The sequence below is a fragment of the Prunus avium genome, chromosome 6 (genome assembly GCF_965620075.1).
Source record: "Prunus avium chromosome 6, drPruAviu1.hap1.1, whole genome shotgun sequence".
Lineage (NCBI taxonomy): Eukaryota > Viridiplantae > Streptophyta > Magnoliopsida > Rosales > Rosaceae > Prunus > Prunus avium.
In genome coordinates, this window is record NC_142289.1 from 26,307,452 (window position 1) to 26,327,089 (window position 19,638).

The 19,638-nt window shown below is 37.1% G+C and overlaps 2 protein-coding genes and 1 pseudogene across 2 annotated transcripts; all 3 read left to right on the plus strand.

Moving 5' to 3' along the window:
* Positions 1-370: 370 nt before the first annotated feature.
* On the plus strand, positions 371-4,402 carry LOC110760036 (beta-glucosidase 12-like). The gene is made up of 13 exons (XM_021962211.2): positions 371-584; positions 733-802; positions 1,176-1,234; positions 1,411-1,486; positions 1,750-1,827; positions 1,920-2,007; positions 2,119-2,374; positions 2,493-2,608; positions 2,854-3,071; positions 3,158-3,189; positions 3,293-3,395; positions 3,596-3,704; positions 4,075-4,402. The coding sequence occupies exons 1-13, from the start codon at positions 405-407 to the stop codon at positions 4,253-4,255; spliced, it is 1,566 nt and encodes a 521-aa protein (XP_021817903.1). The 5' UTR covers positions 371-404; the 3' UTR covers positions 4,256-4,402.
* A 4,427-nt stretch (positions 4,403-8,829) lies between these two features.
* On the plus strand, positions 8,830-9,444 carry LOC148293922 (uncharacterized). Its single transcript, XM_088254651.1, has one exon. It carries the CDS (start codon positions 8,830-8,832, stop codon positions 9,442-9,444), a length of 615 nt encoding a protein of 204 aa, XP_088110777.1.
* Positions 9,445-11,479: 2,035 nt separating this feature from the next.
* LOC110747590 (beta-glucosidase 12-like) lies at positions 11,480-18,467 on the plus strand (annotated as a pseudogene).
* The last annotated feature ends 1,171 nt before the right edge of the window (positions 18,468-19,638 follow it).

A 19,638-nucleotide genomic window follows, 5' to 3' on the forward strand; every position in this document is an offset into this window, starting at 1 on the left:
GGGACCATTTTGATGTGTAGAGAATAACCTTAAGGACCATTAATGTATAAAAAAAATGTTACTAATGAAAAATGATAATTTCGTAAACCTTAGGGACTATTTATGATAAAAAGCCATTAAATTTTATGTGCCTTATATTTTTCAAGGCCTCACAAATGTCATTTAGGCTATGCAATAATGCAATAATTTAACATTTTAGCTTCACCAAATGATTATTTTTTGACGATCTTTTAAATTTAATTTTTCTTTTTCAGGAACATTTGAGATGCTTTAACCGTTGCATGCACAGTGTACATGTGTCTTGAGACTCCTGGCTTCTTAGCTGTGCTGTGATGTATCCTTCCTCCATTTATAAACCCCGTCAAGGCAAGGCCAAGCTATCTAGATCTCCAAAACCTCAAGTTATGGCAATCCAATTAGGATATTTGCTATTAGGAAGTTCTTTTCTGCAACTAATTGGCTTTGCATTGGCAAATAGCCAAGCCACCATTCCAGTTACACCCAGTCAGTATGACACTGCTTTCCTCAACAGAAGCAGTTTTCCAGCTGGGTTCATTTTTGGCTCAGCTTCATCTTCTTACCAGGTGAGTCTTTTCTCTTTTGGAGGCTTAATTACCCTTTAATTTTTGTTTTAATTACTTAATTAGTTTCTTCTTGCCAGACTAAGCATCCATGCATGAACATTGGCATCTTCATTCTGTACTCTTTTATGTGTGTGTGTGTGAATTTTAGTATGAAGGTGCTGCAAGAGGAGGTGGTAAAGGACCAAGCATATGGGATACCTACACCCACAAACATCCAGGTGGTGTGTCTAGGCTTTGTTTTCTTTATCCACTCTTAATATTCTGTTTTTCTTCTGTCTATGAAGTCTTAATTTCGCTCTCTAATTCGGTTGTTACCCATACCGTCACTAAACTTGATTTCTTAGATTTGCGTTTTTTCGTTGATAAAAATGGTTGCTAATACCTCACAAATGGACATTTTATTGCTCAGGGACGACCCTATTTTTCATACAGAGCAGAGCATTGCTAGGAGAAAAAAATTGATTAATCAAATTCACTTATTAAACAATGGACCAAGTTTTAATTTTTTTTTTTCTAGTGAGAGATAAGGCCTAGTTAGTTATATAATAGTCGTGCTTTGATAATTTTTTGTTTTTGTTTTTTTAATTGCAGAAAGAATCCAAGATGGCAGCAACGGAGATGTGGCTATTGATGAATATCACCACTATAAGGTTTAAATTTTGATCACATAATTCTCATTGTTTTTTCTTAGAAAAAACAAATTTGACAAACACAAATGCCTTGTTTGCTTTGAGCCCAGTAAGAGAAGAGAACATAGCTATAGGAAATTGAAAATGAGATCCTTTTAAGGTTCTTTTTTATAATTATATCTTTTGTGTTATTGTAGGAAGATGTGGGGATTATGAAGAACATGGGGTTGGATGCTTATAGATTCTCTATCTCATGGCCAAGATTGTTACCGAGTGAGTTCATCAATGACATTCGTGTATATATTCTACAGAACATGTCTCTTCCTTGAAATAATAATTCACGTGGCCCTCCTTCTATATCGTTGTATATAAGCAACTAAGAAAGTGTTGCAAGCTTAGCTGTGTTATCAGTTAAAGTCGTTATCGAAAAAATTGAACCAAGAGAAGAAATAGTTTACCATTGGCCCTTTCTTTCCTTACCACTTATTATTGATTGAGTTATTTGTGTATTTGCTTGTTTTGTTCTTATTTATTAGATGGAAAGCTAAGTGGAGGCGTGAACAAGGAAGGAATCAAATACTACAACAGTTTCATCAACGAACTCCTACACAATGGTGAAGCAGCTTTCTATATATAATCACATAAAACCTCAATATCAATCCCACCGAAACACCACTTAGTCAACTTTTTTCTATTACTCATGCAGGTCTAAAGCCATTTGTAACCCTCTTCCACTGGGATCTTCCCCAAGCCTTAGAAGACGAATACGGTGGTTTCTTAAGCCCTCATATTATGTACGTGAACAAATTCAGATATACCATTTCAAATATGTTTGAAACCAATATTTGGCATTGGATATTAATTTTTACAACCATCATTCTATATATATATGTGTGTGTGTACAGAAATCACTTTCGAGACTATGCAGAGCTTTGCTATGAGGAATTTGGTGATCGGGTAAAATACTGGATCACATTGAATGAGCCATGGAGCTATAGTGTTGGTGGTTATGCAAAAGGGGACTTTGCGCCCGGACGATGTTCTGATTGGCAGAAGCTAAATTGCACTGGTGGGGATTCAAGTACAGAACCATATGTGGTGTCACACAACCAGCTCCTTGCACATGCAACTGCTGTAGAATTGTACAAGAAGAAATATCAGGTTTCTTTTTTTAGCGCGCTGGGCTAGAATTAGCTCCTAAATTGAGAACTATATGTGAATAATGGAGAATTATTCTGTATGACTCAGTAATCCTGTTATGTTCAAAATTAATCTGCAGGCATCTCAAAAAGGTCTGATAGGTATAACGCTATTGTCACATTGGTTTGTGCCGATTTCTGAAGCCAAGCACCATAAAAATGCTGCATTACGAGCCTTGGATTTTATGTTTGGATGGTCAGTACCTAATATAAATCTGTAACTCGCTTACAATGCTTACTAGCATAATCTAATATTTGTTTCCCGAATATATATGTTAATAGAACATTAATTTAAATACATTGAACAAATAAAAATATGCTTTATGAATGTTTGGCTTTATAATAAGCCAACTTTCCGGCAATATAACATGCCAAATTTTCCGACAAGAAAATATCCTATTTAGCATTAAGTTTGTAATGGGAATTTCCACCTTTTTGTAGGTTTGCGGAGCCAATAACAAGTGGTGACTATCCACACAGTATGCGGTCTCTTGTTGGAAATCGTCTACCAAACTTCACGAAAGCAGAATCTAAATTGCTAAATGGATCATTTGATTTTCTTGGATTAAATTACTATACTACTTATTATGCAGCCTATGCACCTCAACATAATTTTGTAAATGCAAGCTACTTGACAGATGCTCGTGCTAATTTTTCATGTACGTAGTTCAAATTCAAAGCTTGTTGATTACCAATTTTTAAGTTTCTCATAACAATTAGATTTTGACTGTATATATTGTGGCAGCCGAGCTTAACGGGGTCTCTATTGGTCCAAAGGTACACATATCAAATTAGCTTCGCTGTTAGCGTTGGTATTATTAATTGTTTTTCACAGACAAATGTAACCTCTACAAATCTCTCAATTTCTATGGTTTTACAGGCTGCTTCAGATTGGCTATATGTTTATCCAAGAGGAATTAAAGATCTTTTACTCTACACAAAGAGAAAGTATAATGATCCACTCATTTACATTACAGAGAATGGTAACTATTTAGTTAGTTGCATCACCAAGTTTTCACATGTAGTGTAATTATTGCGATTAAGTATACATTTAAAATGAACTAACTATTAAGCTAGTGACATTTCTGTGCAGTTTGTAATAATTAAAGGAGTTAGCCCTTCTCTTTTTTGAAAATGAACAAGCTTAAAACTAAAAGACTAACATGTTACATATTTGTTGCAGGGATTGATGAGTTCAGCCATCCAAAATTGTCACTTGAGGAAGCCCGTAATGATAGCCAGAGAATTGACTACTACTATCACCACCTCTATTACGTTCAACGAGCCATCAAGTAAGTGCTCAACAAAGCCTATACATATCCCCTGTGTTGTATATGTGTGTGACATATATATATATATATATATATATATTTATTTATAAATACACATATGACATAAAAGATGTATGTTCATATATATGAATGTAACATATATACACTACAGCCAACGGGGTCTAGCCCAGTGAAAAAGGGCATTGACTTGCAGACTTTCAAGTCCTAGGTTCGAACCCCATGACATCAGATGTGTGTGTGTGAGAAACCCCCTCCCCTCTAATTTAGACTATCGCTTGTACTAAAAAAAAACATATATATACTATGTACATTCATATGCATATATATGCCTAACCTTTTTAGGTTTTGTTAATTCCATCTTTTTGTGCAGGCACGGTGTCCATATTAAGGGATACTTTGCATGGTCTCTGTTCGACAATTTTGAATGGAATAATGGCTACACTGTTCGATTCGGTATGAACTTCGTGGATTACAAAAATGGGTTGAAAAGACACCCAAAACTCTCAGCCCATTGGTTTAAAAAGTTCCTAAGTAAAGTTCCTAAGTACTAGGGAAATCGAATTGCAGACGTTGTTTGTGACCAAAAAAGTAATGTATAATGTGAATGTTGTTTGTGTATGAACAAGAATAAACAGTCAGTTGGGTGACCAAATTCCTTTTGACGTTGTGAATTCCGATGGGTTCATATTGATCTCAAATTCTCATTGTTCTAACTTCTAATTATCTATGTTTAATGCGGATTTGATTAGGTTATTGTTAGGAACCAACCCCTTCTTTGGGCCATGTGCATTAGCCCAATAGATCACCTAGCTATTTCCCCCAAATAAGATATATTTTTCTTTTTCCGTATTTTCAGGAGTTGGTTAGTTTCTCTCTCAACTGATTACCAGTTGGCAATCGAAGCTAGCTGTATAAACACCACTCTGCTTTGTGGAGAAGATATGAATGAGAATATAGTTGAATCCTTTCCCTTTCTTTCTTATGTTTTTCTTGCTAAGTTTCCCTTTCAAGTCCAAGGTCTCAACATTTGGTATCTAGAGCCTGGTTGCCACCATGGGAAGAAAGGGGTAGACAACGGCCTCCATGGAGGTCGCTGCCATTGCGGAAGCCGAGCTTGATACTCAACACGAATTGTGGGATTCTCAAATTCAGGAGTTCCAAGCAACGGTGACGGTGCTAGCGGTATAGCAAGCGGCGGTTCAGTCAAACATGTCTTATGTGCAAAAATCCTTAGCCGCTCACCAAGATCAGAACGTCGCTTTCCAAAAGTTGATGTTGGCGGAGATCCGCGGCTTTTGCAACCGTAATCCACCGCCCTAATCAGTCGGAACGTATTACGTCTACTGGACCACCACCACATAGCACGGTCCTGTCTTCATCGGCTACCATGCTAGGGTCTCCGGGAGGCATGGCCACGATAGGGGGTATTTTCTCGACTAATCACACCTTCACACAGCACCTAATCATCCAATATTTACTGGTGCCGGACCCAGTTTGGGATTCTTGGCGTCGAATCCATATATTCCACCTACGATTGTTTTACTAGGAGGGTCGCCATCGTTGCAACACCAGATGCCGATACCTTAATACTCTCAGCCACCACTAAGAACAACGGTGAACCATTCGCTATTGGGATTACACACCGCTTAGTCGGGACCGTTCATGTCACCAGAACAACACATTCCCTATCACTCAGCATCTTAGATGATGCCGGTAAGTCCAAGACCTAATTCTCCCCATTTTTCTAGCATGAAACCCATGAAATTGGATCTTCCTTGTTTCTATGGTGAAGACCCCTATGGCTAGTTGGCAATGGCGAAGCGATTCTTGGAATACCACGAGGTAGAAGAATCCAGAAAAGTCATGGTGGCGGCTATGCACTTGGGTGGTGACGCAGCCCTCTGGATGAAATGGTATGAGGCCAGGTATCCGAGAGACTCATGAGCCATTTTTTCTGAAATGCTTCTTCAACGATTTGGGCCAGGGGAGGCTTTGAATGTTAACGCGGCCCTTTCACAGATACGGAAAATGGGCTCAGTTGCAGAGTTTGTGGCCCAATTCATCAAACTGTCTTGTCGAACTGTGGGCTGGACTGATGAGCTTCTCTTGGGCGTATTTGTTGGAGGTCTGAAGAAGGAAATTGAGGATGATGTTTTAGCTCTTGAGCCCAAGAATTTGGCTCGAGCCATGCAACTAGCCCAAATTTATGAAAATAAGTAGATTAAGAAAAGGGTTTCATTTAGGGCAAATAATACCAAATCCTTTCAGCCACCATCTTCTCCATGAACGAAGCCACACTTCTCCACACCAGGGGTCACCTCCAAACCACCAACAGTTCAGCGTAAGGCTCAAACCGAGCTACAAGAACGCCGTTTGAAAGGATTGTGTTTCTACTATGATGACCCTTATGTTCCAGGTCATAGATGTAAACAGTCTCGTGTTTTCATGATTGAGGTAAAAGGAGAAGATATGGGACTATGGAGGGTTCAAGTGAGGGTCTGGATGCTATAGATGAGGACCCAACCCTAACAGATGATACTCCCTTACAGCTTCATGCTATCGCCGATAAGAGAAAGAGAGGGAGAGTCATGAAATTAATGGGGCAAATTCAGGGCATTCCCATTCTGGTTTTCATAGACTGGTGCCGACAAGAGTTTTACAAACCCATGGATTGCAGAGCACCTGCGCCACCCCATTGATAGGACATGCATTGAAACCGTGGCGGTTGCCTCGGGTAGCCCTCTAAAAACCAAAGGCATGCTCCGACAGGTTCCAGTCCAGATACAAGGATACGAATTCTAGCATGATTACTGGCTTTTGAATGTGATTGGCTGTGACATGGTTCTGGGCATGGACTAGTTAGAGACCTTGGGATTGGTAGGATGGCATTTCAAGCACATGACCATAGAGTTTACTATGGAAGGATCTAATCACAGAATCATGGGTGCCATGAATGGCCCATTACAACCCACCACCCAAATATATCAATTGGGCTCTAAAGAGAACACAGTGGATATGAATTTTCTGATTCATAAGACAACCGACCCTAAGTCTATTTCGGTTTCAGAACCTTTTCCAGAACCATTACAAAGTCTACTAAATCAATTTGCAGATTTATTCTTAGCTTCTACAGGGCTTCCTCCGAAGGGAAGTGTAGATCACTGGATTCCTTTACTATCGGGCACAGGGTCAATTTCAGTCAGACCATATCGATACGCTCATAGCCAGAAGTCGAAGATAGAGTCTCAGGTTAAAGAAATGCTCGAAGCCGATTTAATCCTCCATAGTAACAACCCCTTCTCATCACCAGTATTGTTGGTAAAAAAGAAAGAAGGCACCTGGGGATTTTGTATTGATTACAGGGCTCTCAACTAGGTAACTATCAAAGACAAATTCCCTATCCCTGTTATTGACGAACTACTGGATGAACTATATGGAGCTTCGTATTTCTCTAAGTTGGACCTACGGTTAGGTTATCATCAAATCAGGATGAAAGAGGAGAATATTCCAAAAACTGCTTTTTGCACTCATGAAGGCCACCATGAGTTTCTCGTAATGCCTTTTGGCCTAACCAACGCACTATCCACCTTTCAAGCACTCATGAACTCTGTTTTTCGTACATACTTACGTAAATTTGTGTTGGTGTTCTTTGATGATATTCTAGTTTACAGTAATTCCTTTACTGACCACCTTTCTTGCCTTCAACAAGTATTTGAGCTCCTGCGAGCAAACCAATTGCATGTCAAAATATCCAAATGCTCATTTGGACAGAGGTCTATGGATTATCTAGGCCACACAATCTTGGCTGACATGTTGCGAAAGGATGATTTCTTATGGTCTACGCAAGTAGAAAAAGCTTTTGATACTCTCAAGGATGCTCTCACTACTACACCTATTCTTGCTCTGCTTGACTTCAACAAGGACTTCGTAATTGAATGCGATGCTTCTAATGGGGGTATTGGTGCTATCTTGTCACAAGACTGCCACTCTATCACCTACCTTAGCAAGGCTCTTTCTACCAAGCATTGAAGTCTCTCCGTTTATGACAAAGAAATGATGGCAATGGTACACGCTGTGGAACATTGGCGACCTTATCTGTTGGGAAGGAAGTTTAAGATCCTCATAGACCATCAAACTATTTGGTATTTCTTAAAGCAGAGAATCACTACCACCACTTAAGAGAAATGGCTGCTCAAGCTCTTGGGTTACAATTATGTGATTGAGTACAGAGCTGGAAAAAAATAATGCGAGACCTGATGTCTTGTCTCACAAACATGAATTAGTGGCTCTAATGGGGCTTACGTCCCCCATTTTTTATTACATCCCTCAAATTGCAGCAGCTTGTCTTCAGGATTCAGCCACTCATCAACTTATCTTGGATGCTCTGTCTGCCTCCAATCCCACTTGTCACTATACTTGGATCAACAACCAATTATACTACAAGGGAGGCTTGTATGTACCAGCCATTGCTACGTGGCCCGATCAGATCCTTGAGGAGTTCCACAATACCCCTACTGCAGGACACTCCGGTTATCTCCGAACATACAAGAGAGTGCTACTCACTTTTGGGTGCCCTGGCCTTAAAGCCGATGTGAAGAAATATGTAGCAACCTGTGATACTTGTCAACCCAACACGTAAGAATCTATTAAGCCGTCTGGCTTACTACAGCCATTGACCATTCCGGACTCCATTTGGCAGGATATTGCAATGGATTTTATTGAGGGACTGCCGCCAAGCACGAGGAAAAATTGCACACTGGTGGTGGTTGACTGCTTGTCTAAATATGGCCATTTTGTGGCGATCAAACATCCTTACACTGCTGTACAAATCGCTCATATTTTTATTAGTGAGATTTTTCGACTTCATGGGTTACCTCGCACCATAGACAGTGATAGCGATCCTACTTTCCTAAGTCAGTTCTAGACGGCTTTTTTCCAAGCTCAAGGCACCAAGCTATGCCATAGTTTGGTGTATCATCCTCAGTCCGACGGACAAATTGAGGTTCTCAACTGCATGCTTAAACACTATTTGCGTTGCTTCGCAAGGGACAAACCCACCAGCTTGACTTTTTGGTTACCATGGGCAGAATGGTGGTATAATACCACCTACCACTCTGCTATACAGATGACACCCCATGAAGCCATCTATGGGAAACCTCCTCCTGTCGTATCTTCTTATATACCTGGTACTACTGCAGTAGATGCCGTGGACACCACTCTTCGAGAACGTGATGCCATTCTCTGTCAACTACGTCAGACTTTGCAAGTGGCACAAGATCATATGAAGTACTTTACAGATAAACACCGTACTGAGAGGGAGTTTCAACCAGGGGACTGGGCTTATCTCCGCTTGCAGCCTTATCGACAGGCCACAATGTGTAATCCTCAGCATCCCAAACACACTCCTTGCTTATATGGCCCTTTCCAGATCCTTTCTCGAGTAGGCACAGTTGCATATAGGCTGCAGCTTCCTGGAACTTCCTGTATCCACAACGATTTTCATGTCTCATTGTTGAAGAAGAAGCTGGGTTCGAATGTCTCCCCTTGTCCCACTCTTCCTCCCATGGTAGATGGTCTAGTTCACTGGATGCCGGCTCAGATTTTGAACAGAGGTTTAATCAAACGGAAGAATAAACCAATTACACATTGGCTCATTCAATGGGAGGGACTGCCAGTCAAAGATGCCACCTGGGAAGATGCCTCTGATATTCAGACTTGTTTCCCTTCTTTTCATACCTGAGGACAGGTTTGTTCTCGAGAGGGAGGGAATGTTAGGAACCAACCCTTTCTTTGGGCCATGTGCTTTAGCCCAATAGATCACCTAGCGATAGATCACCTAGCTATTTCCCTCAAATAAGATATATTTTCCTTTTTCCGTATTTTCAGGAGTTGGTTAGTTTCTCTCTCAACCGATTGCCAGTTGGCAATCGAAGCTAGCTGTATAAACACCACTCTACTTCGTGGAGAAGATATGAATGAGAATATAGTTAAATTCCTTTTCCTTTCTTTCTTATGTTTTTCTTGCTAAGTTTCCCTTTCAGGTCCAAGGTCTCAATAGTTACCAATTTATGAACCCAGACTTTCTCATGTCAGCCATTGTGCCCTGAGAGACTGGGGATTGCCTTCTTCTTTTTTTGGTCGAAGTGGAATTTCATTAAAACACAAAGAGCAGCATAAAAGAATAGAGGACCCAGAAGGACCCAGAAGGGCTAAGAAAGCTAAGAAGAAAAACAAGGCGATAAAAAGCCGAAAGCCCCTAACAAGCAGCAAGGCAAGCAAGCTACAACAAAAGGGACAAATCAATAGAAAAATCAAAATCATGCACCAAGTCCCATACCAAGCTACACAAAGGGCAAGGAACCCTATGCATAATTAGGGAGTGAAGGCGGGGTCCATTCGACAACCGTTGTGGACTCCTCCTCCCTATAATATTGCGGTGGCTGCAGAATTAGGGCTACTGATATTGTCAAAGACTAAGTTGGTCTTTTTTTTCTTTCGGGTGGCCACATGACATTTTAGTGTTATGCTTTTTTTTTCCTTTTTTTATACAATTTATATTTATTTTAAATTCGGCTGGTGTCATGCTGTTTATGTATCCCTTTTGGATAATAAACAAAGATTGGAGATAGGTCTTTAATTGGCTATTTAATCTTTAAGTGATCCTACCCACTTAAACAAAGATTCCACATTGGCCGCTTCTTAATCAATTTAAGTAGGAATCTAATTTCTGTTTCCCCACAGTTCGAATACAGTGGTATTTAACTTCAACTTAACTACTAAAAATATGAATATGATTTGAATACTTTAGGTTAATTGTATTCTTCTCCATAAGGAGGTATATATAGGAATTTACAAGGGTGCTTTACAAGGAAATAGACAATGATGTGTAAACTAGGGCTGGGCATTCAGACCGATAACCCGGTCAAACCAATCATATTTGGGTTGGTTTGGTTTTTTTTCAATTTTTTGTCACCAGTTTGAACCCAAATCAAACCGAAATATATGGTTCGTTGTACGATTTGCAATATTCAAAACCACTGGTTTAACCAAACCAAACCAGTGGTGTTAAAAAAATAATATATAAAATATTATTATAAGAAATATATATATATATATATATATATATATATATATATATAATACATAGTTTAAAGAAATAAAAATAAAAAAGCCGGCTTTTGTTCTGGGGCATGCTAACACACATGCCTAACAGAATTTTAAAAAAACGTATCCCAACACACGCATGCATCTTCTCCTTATTACGTCCGTCTTCACTCCCTCTCTCCATCTTTTTTTTTTCCTTCTTCTTCTTCTTCTCCCTCTATTCTTTTGCTCTTTTTCTTCCTCCCTTTCTTTCTATCTGTCTTCTCGCTTCTCTCTTCTCTTTCGGTTTCTTTTTCCTTCATATCTCCCTTTTTTTTTCTTCTCCTCTCCAAGGATTGAAATATCGGCCGATACACCGATATATCGATATTTTCAACTGTCGACATCGATATTGAGGGGGTAAGGCCATATCTTCCCCTGTATCGACGATATATCCCTGATAAGTGCAATATCCTCGATATTTTGCCAATATCCCCGATATTTCCCGATACCCATAACATAACCCCAAAAAAATTCAGAATTTTTTAAGGCAATTGAAGCAAATTAGAACCCAAAAATAGCTAATCCTTGCCCAGAATTCTATAATTTATTAATATGAAGAATCTATGCACAATCCACTGCCCACATACCTCCAATCCATCTAAAGAGGACATGGCGATCAGTTTTTATCTATGAGCATAGGAACTAGACCTAGTACTAACTCAAATGAATCTTATGATGGCTATGGTTATGTCATGCCTGATTATAGTGGAACTAGTTATGGAGATCAAGATGATGAAACAGATTATGGACCTATTAGTTTGGTTAATCCTAACTATCCCATATATAGGAGGACATTAGGGAGCTCAAGAGAGACATATGTGCACCATGTTCAACACATGGCTTACAAAGTTGTTCCTCATTATTTCAACCTCATAGGAGCTCTTCATTTATGTAGATGGACACTTATCTAAATTGTAATCCAATGTTTAAACAAACTAAGGTTTTATGCATGATTTATTCATTCTAATCAACATTTTATTTTCGAACTTTTCATTAACGCGCATTACATACCACTTATATTTCATCATATGTATATCTTATTATCAGTAAATTTTGAGTTTTATTTGTTCAATACATTCATTGATAATGTAAATAACATCTATGAGAGTTTTACACCAAAATTATGTGCTTCAATGCCTATATCTATCATTTTTGTTGATTTTTTCCCGATACCTAAAACGATAACGATATATCCCCCGAAATATCCGTAAATTGGAGGCCCGATATTATCTGCACGGCCGATATTTTAATCCTTGCTCCTCTCCATCTCTCCCTCTCCATCTCTTTTGTTTATTCTTCCTCTCTCTCTCTCTCTCTCTGAGAAAGCCAAAAAACCCAAATTGAACCAAACCAACCCACTAAGTCCGGTTAACTGGAGTGGTCGATTTTCACAAGTTATGGTTTGGTTCCAGTTTCCAAAATAGCCAAACTGAGGCCTATGTTTCAGTGTCTGGATTGGGCCCAAAACCGAACCAACCCAGTCCTAGCCCACCTCTAGTGTAAACTATATAAAACAAGGAAGTAAATCACCTAATTAACTTAGGAAATAAATCTCCTTGATTTAGTAGGTTAACTCACGTCAATACTCTTCCTCAAGTTGGTGCATACACATCACCAATGCCCAACTGCATTCCTATGAGAAACCCAATGTAGAGTGTCTATCTGTATATCCAACAACTTCAAGATTTCCATTCTTTGAGAACATTAATCTCTTTCCAGAGGTTGACTTTAAGTGTCTTAAGATCTTAAGATCTGATCAACTGCATTCCTATGAGAAACTCTGGGTAAATGCATAAACTGACTAACCAGGTAGTACATCTAGGCTCTGGTACATTAATTAGTACTACATTAATCTCTTAATCTCTTTACACCATTTAGGCTTTGTGTTTGAAGGTTATATAATCTGGCTTGGTTTTGATTTATGGTTCCATGGTTATGTGTGTGTGTATTAGTGTGAAGGTGGTGCCAATGAAGGTGGTAGAGGACCAAGTATATGGGATACTTTTACTCACAAATATCCAGGTCTCTTCTTTGTATTGATTTTATATGTTTACTTCTATATATTTCGGCAGCTTTTGCTTTGGCCTCAAATGGGTTGATAAAATATTCCCCCATATGTCTTCCTCAAATGGGTTCATAAAATATTCCCCCATATGTCTTCCAAAATATCTCATATGCTTCAGTTGAAAAACTTAGGTAACATAGCAGAGATGTAGCTGTTGATCAATATCATCACTACAAGGTTCAAAGAACACACAATATTATAAGAAATCAAGTACCAGAACAATGGGATTTTCTTGATCATATGCATACTTATTCTAACTATTTCATTGGGGCTATAATTATGTTCTTGTTACAGGAAGATGTTCGGATTATGAAGGAAATGGGCTTTGATGCTTACAGATTCTCAATCTCATGGTCTAGATTATTACCAAGTAAGACGACATAAATTTTTTCACATATATCCAGTCCAAAAGAACAACTTTTACATACAACCAAGTTATTGGTATCACATATTGGGTACAATTTTTTTTTTTAATCGAACTAACGTATTGTAATTACTTATCTGTGTTATTATGGTACAATATTGTCATCTTAATGTATCCAAAATTCCTTTCCAAATAATGTTAATTTGGATCATCTTATCAGATGGAAAGCTAAGTGAAGGTGTGAACAAAGTAGGAGCCCAATATTACAAGAACCTAATCGACGAGCTTCTCGCTAATGGTGCACGACTCCTATGACCAACATATATTCTCCGAACTTCTCACTCTTCTGTAATTTAGAAATCAAGAGAGAGAACAGTATGTAATTAATATAATGTTCATTTTCTTTTGTACATTAATTGTTGAATGCAGGTGTAAAGCCCCTCGTCACACACAATCTTTCATTGGGATCTTCCCAAACTCTGGAGGATGAATTTGGTGGTTTTTTAAGCCCTCAAATTGTGTAAGTGGCAACTTCCATTACTACAAAAAACACTTTGCGCGACGAAATAATTTTGTTGCGCAAAGTACAATTTCGTCGCGCAAAGTTTGCGTGACAAAATTTTGGTCGCGCAAGATCGCACAAAGATCGTAAAGAAAGGTTTTGCGCGACGAAAATTATTTTTTGTCGCGCAAATACTAACGTCGCTAAAAGATACTTTGCGCGACGAATTATAACTACTTTGCGCGACGAATAGTATCAACTATGCGCGACGAATATTAATTACTTTGCGCGACGAATAATATTATTTTGCGCGACGAAAGTTAACGTCGCGCAAATACACTTTGCGCGACGAATCCTAATGTCGCGCAAATCTTTGCGCGACGAAATATTCAATTTTTTTTATTTTTTATTTTTAAAAAAAATTTTAATTAAAATTAACTAGTTTAATAGTTTGCGCGATGAAATATTTTGTCGCCCAAGGTTTTTGACATTTTGTTTTATTATTTCTTTTATATCAATTTCATTATATTAATTTTTCAAATTTTTACTTTTTAAATTTAATTTAATTGTATGATTGTTTTTTAATTACTTTAATTTAAATTGACATATTCAAAATAAAATTACATATGAAAAATAGTGGTCAAATTATCCAATATATATAATATTCAAAATGTACACATAAATTAACAAAGTACAATAATAAAATCTACAACCTATTGTGGTGGTAGTGGCGGAGGATATGTTTCGATAGCGTCCAAATCCTCAACTTTAGCCGTCAAAGTCTCGACGATTCCCTACAAAAAAAACAAATATTGTCAAATAACAACAAAATAACAAAAAATTGGCATAAACTCAAAACTAACTCCAAAAACACATATTAATGAAGAAAAAAAATTAAACTTTGGAGAGAATATACCTTTTGGCAAGATTTTGAGTGAGTGAGAATGAGAGGGAGAAGTGAGTGTGAGAGAATAGAGAAGATAGTGAGAGAGAGATGAAAGAGTGAGTGAGAGTGAGAGATGATGAAAAGAGAGATAAGAGAGTGAGTGAGAGTGAGAGATAGTGAAGAGAGAGATGAGAGACTAAGTGAGAGGAGTGAGTGTGAGAGAAAGGGTAGGATTTGGGGAGAAGGAAAGAGAGAGGAGAGGTAAGAGTAGAAGACATTGAGAAAATGGTGGAGGAGTTATTTTGGTTTTAAAAACCGTATCACTTTGCGCGATGAAACAATATATTGGTCGCGCAAATTCTCGAAATTTTTTTTAAAAAAAAATTCCCATTTTTGGTGCGCGACGAAATTTTGGTGGCTCAAAGTTTTGCGCGACCACAATATTCCCGCTTCCCATTTTTGGTACCCGCCCAAATTTTTCGGGTATACTTTGCGCGACGAACGACTATATATTGGTCCCGCAAAGTCGTAATTTTTTTTTTTAAAATTCCCATTTTTGGTACCCGCCAAATTTTTAGAGTATACTTTGCGTGACGAACTACTATATATTGGTCGCGCAAAGTTGGAAAAGAAATTTTAAAAAAATTTCGCATTTTTGGTACCCGCCCAAATTTTTAGAGTATACTTTGCGCGACGAACTACTATATATTGGTCGCGCAAAGTTGGAAAAAAAAATTTAAAAATTTTTTGCATTTTTGGTACGCGCCCAAATTTTTCGGGTATACTTTGCGCGACGAATGACTATATGTTGGTCCCGCAAAACTTTGCGCGACAAAGTAGTATTCGTCCCGCAAAGTCGTAATTTTTTTTTTTTTTAATTCCCATTTTTGGTACTCGCCAAATTTTTAGAGTATATTTTGCGCGACGAACTACTATATATTAGTCGCGCAAAGTCGTAAAAAATATTTTTTTTAAAATTCTCATTTTTGGTACCCGCCCAAATTTTTAGAGTATACTTTGCGCGATGAATTATTATATTGGTCGCGCAAAGTCTTAAAAAAAATTTAAACCTACTAATAAATATATATATACTATTCAATTTCTTAAGTGTTATACGTACAAAATAAACAAATTTAAAGCTACTCAACGATCCAACCGTCAAACTTATTTGTTTATACTTCGAGATCATATACGCCAAAATTTGGAAAAAATAAACATTAAGAGATCAAATAATGGGACAAAACATTTCGACAGTTATAAAAGAAAAATCAAGATTTAACGGTTATTTCAACTCTGATTTTGATGATTTTTTACAGCTACACTCCTTGACTCTATATGAATACAATGACTGCATTCGATCGTCAATTTAAAATATTGACACTAGTGGATACCACAAAATCTTATGTTATATTTAATGAAAGTATAAATAAACTCTTAATTGTTAGTGAATATATTGTTTTGATGGCATACACATTCTATGAAACTAGTTTCAACGATCCAACCATCAAACTTATTTGTTTACACATCGAGATCATATACGCCAAAAATCGGGAAATTTTTTTTTTCAGAGATCAAGTAACGGGACAAAACATTTTGATGGTTATAAACGAAAATCAAGATTTAACAATTATTTCAACTCTGATTTTGATGATTTTTTACAGCTACACTCCTTGACCCTATATGAATACAATGACTGCATTCGATCGTCAATTTAAAATATTTACACTAGTGGATACCACAAAATCTTATGTTATATTTAATGAAAGTATAAATAAACTCTTAATTGTTAGTGAATATATTGTTTTGATGGCATATGTATTCTATGAAACTAGTTTCAACGATCCAACCGTCACACTTGTTTGTTTATACTTCGAGATCGTATACCCTAAAAATCGGAAAAAATAAACATTCAGAGATCACATAATGGGACAAAACTTTTCGATGGTTATAAACAAAAATCACGATTTAACGGTTATTTTAACTCCGATTTTGATGATTTTTTACAGCTACACTCCTTGAACCTATATGAATACAATGACTCAATTTGATCTTCAATTTAAAATATTTACACTAGTGGATACCACAAAATCTTATGTTGTATTTAATGAAAGTATAAATAAACTCTTAATTGTTAGTGAATATATTGTTTTGATGGCATACGCATTCTACGAAACTAGTTTCAAAGATCCAACCGTCAAACTTGTTTGTTTATACTTCGAGATCATATACGCCAAAAATCGGAAGAAATAAACATTCAGAGATCAAGTAATAGGACAAAAAATTTCGACAGTTATAAACGAAAAATCACGATTTAACGGTTATTTTAATTTCGATTTTGATGATTTTTTACAGCTACACTCTGTGACCCTATATGAATACAATGAACCAATTTGATCGTCAATTTAAAATATAATACATTTAAAATATTATATTTTTCTAACAAAATAATTTTTTTATTTTATTTATTTTTATTTTTGTAAAGACTTTGCGAGACGAAGTTTATAAATTCGTCGCGCAAAGTCATGCAAAGATTTTTATAAAAAAAAATTATTTTATTTATTTTTGTAAAGACTTTGCGCGACGAAATACACTTCATCGCGCAAGACTTTGTGCACCAAATTTCATTATTTCGTCGCGCAAAGTCATTCAAAGATTTTTACAAATAATTTTTTTATTTTCTTTATTTTTGTAAAGACTTTACGAGACGAACAACACTTCGTCGCGCAAAGGTTTGTCGCGCAAAGTGACTTTGTGCGACGATTTGTGTTTCGTTGCGCAAAATTTAGTCGCGTAAGACTTTGAACGACGAAGTTTCATTTTCGTCGCGCAAAGTCACTTTGATCGAGCGACGAATTGTGTTTCGTCGCGCAAAGGGTTTTTTTTACTAGTGTTCACTCCTTTGGCCATACTCATATTTTGGCGGTAGAAGGGCCATTCAAGATTCTATGTTCTTTTCATTTCATTCTTCTTTCTTATGTAATATGCAGGAATTATTTTCGGGACTTTGCAGACCTATGCTTTAGGGAATTTGGAGACAAAGTTAAGCATTGGATCACGATGAATAAGCCATGGAGCTACAGTAATAATGGTTTTGTAGTAGGAACGTTTCCACCAGGTCGATGTTCTAAATGTGACTATTTGTTATCAATATTTCCAATCGAGTAAAGAGTTCAATAATTATTTTATTAATGCAGGTTTATGGATCCTGTGATAAATGGACGCTATCCGCATACTATGCGACATATTGTTCGACATCGGTTACCAGAGTTTACTAAAGCGCAATCTGAGATGCTAAAAGGTTCATATGATTTTATTGTAGTAAATTACTATGCAACATATTATGTCACTGAAAATGGTAACTTTGGCCTTTGTGTAATCTATTGTGTCATTAGACATGCTATAATTATGGCTATTGAAGTACTACTTGGAATTAAAAATCACCTAATGTTGTACGTAGGATATGATGACATCGATGATCCCAAATTACCACTTGAGGAAGCTCTTATCGATAATCAAAGAGTTGACTATTACCACCGTCATCTTGATTATCTTAATATAGCAATCAAGTAAGCTTAACATCATCAATAGCAAGATTTCATTCTCACTACGTGATCAATAACTTATATTCTTGTTTTTAATTCATATTTTTTAGCAGGGATGGCGTTAATGTGAAGGGTTATTTTGCATGGTCATTGTTCGACAACTTCAAATGGGACTTAGGTTACACAGTCAAATTTGGTATCAATTATGTGGATTACAAAGATGGGTTGAAAAGATATCCTAAACTTTCGGCCTGCTAGTCCCAGAATTTTCGTGCAGCTTAAATGGACATGGAAATTAAGGTTTATAAGATTCACAGATGCCACAGGTTTCAAATTACTTTTTTTAAATTATATCATGCTTTGTCCATGATACAAGTAACAAATGCCGAGTACATATTATAAAAAAGCCTAGCTAGAAGACGAGTACAAATGAATTATAGAACTCCAAAGCACCTTCCTCTTAGCCCTCCTACTTGTTCTTGGTTGTGCAGTTACAAGTAGTGGAGCAACTAATTCAAAGCATTCTGTTGCTACATATGTAGCGCTGCTTTGCTAAACCGGAGCAGTTTTTCGAAAGGTTTCTTATTTGGGGCAGCTGGATCGGCGTACCAGGTACCTCTCTCTTTGATGATCTCTTTACATAATTTAGGCTTTTCTTTGAGGGTTCTGGTCAGATGTGCTCGAGCATGGTTTGTATGGTTATGTGTGTGTTGTGTGTGTACGGATTTTTGTATGAAAGTGCTGCAAATGAAGGTGGTAGAGGACCAAGCGTATGGGATACATTCACTCACAAATATCCAGGTTTCTTTTTTTTATTTAGACTTTTTCTATTTTGTGAAACTTAATTTGATTGTTAGACACATGTTTTAACGGAAATAAAATAAAATACTCAGAGAGGATAAAGGACCGCAGCAATGGAGATGTGGCTATTGATCAATATAATCTCTACAAGGTACAAATTGTTGAATTTTGGATCTGCCCGATGGGTCCCACTCTAACAACATCGATACTGTCCCCACTTTACCACCTGCCCAATCCGTCAGGTGTGGGGTTTTACCACAAAAGGCCTCGATATTAGTTAGAGTGGAGTAATTCTATTTAAACCCATTTCATTTCTTTCACCCAACCGATGTGGGATTCCAACACAAATCCCACATTATAAGAAAAGAAGTATATATAAGGACAGCAAGTTCTTTCCGATATTCATGATTTCTTCTAATTGTACTATTTGGTTATCTATTTGCTACAGAGGAAGATGTTGGGATTTTGAAGGATACGGGTTTTCATGCTCACAGATTTTCAATCTCATGGTCTAAACAGCAACCAAGTAAGCGGATGAGTATAATTACATCAATCTCTTAATTTTTATTTGTTTTGGTGAACATCAATCTCTTAATTACCCATTATATATATAACAGAAATAGTATAC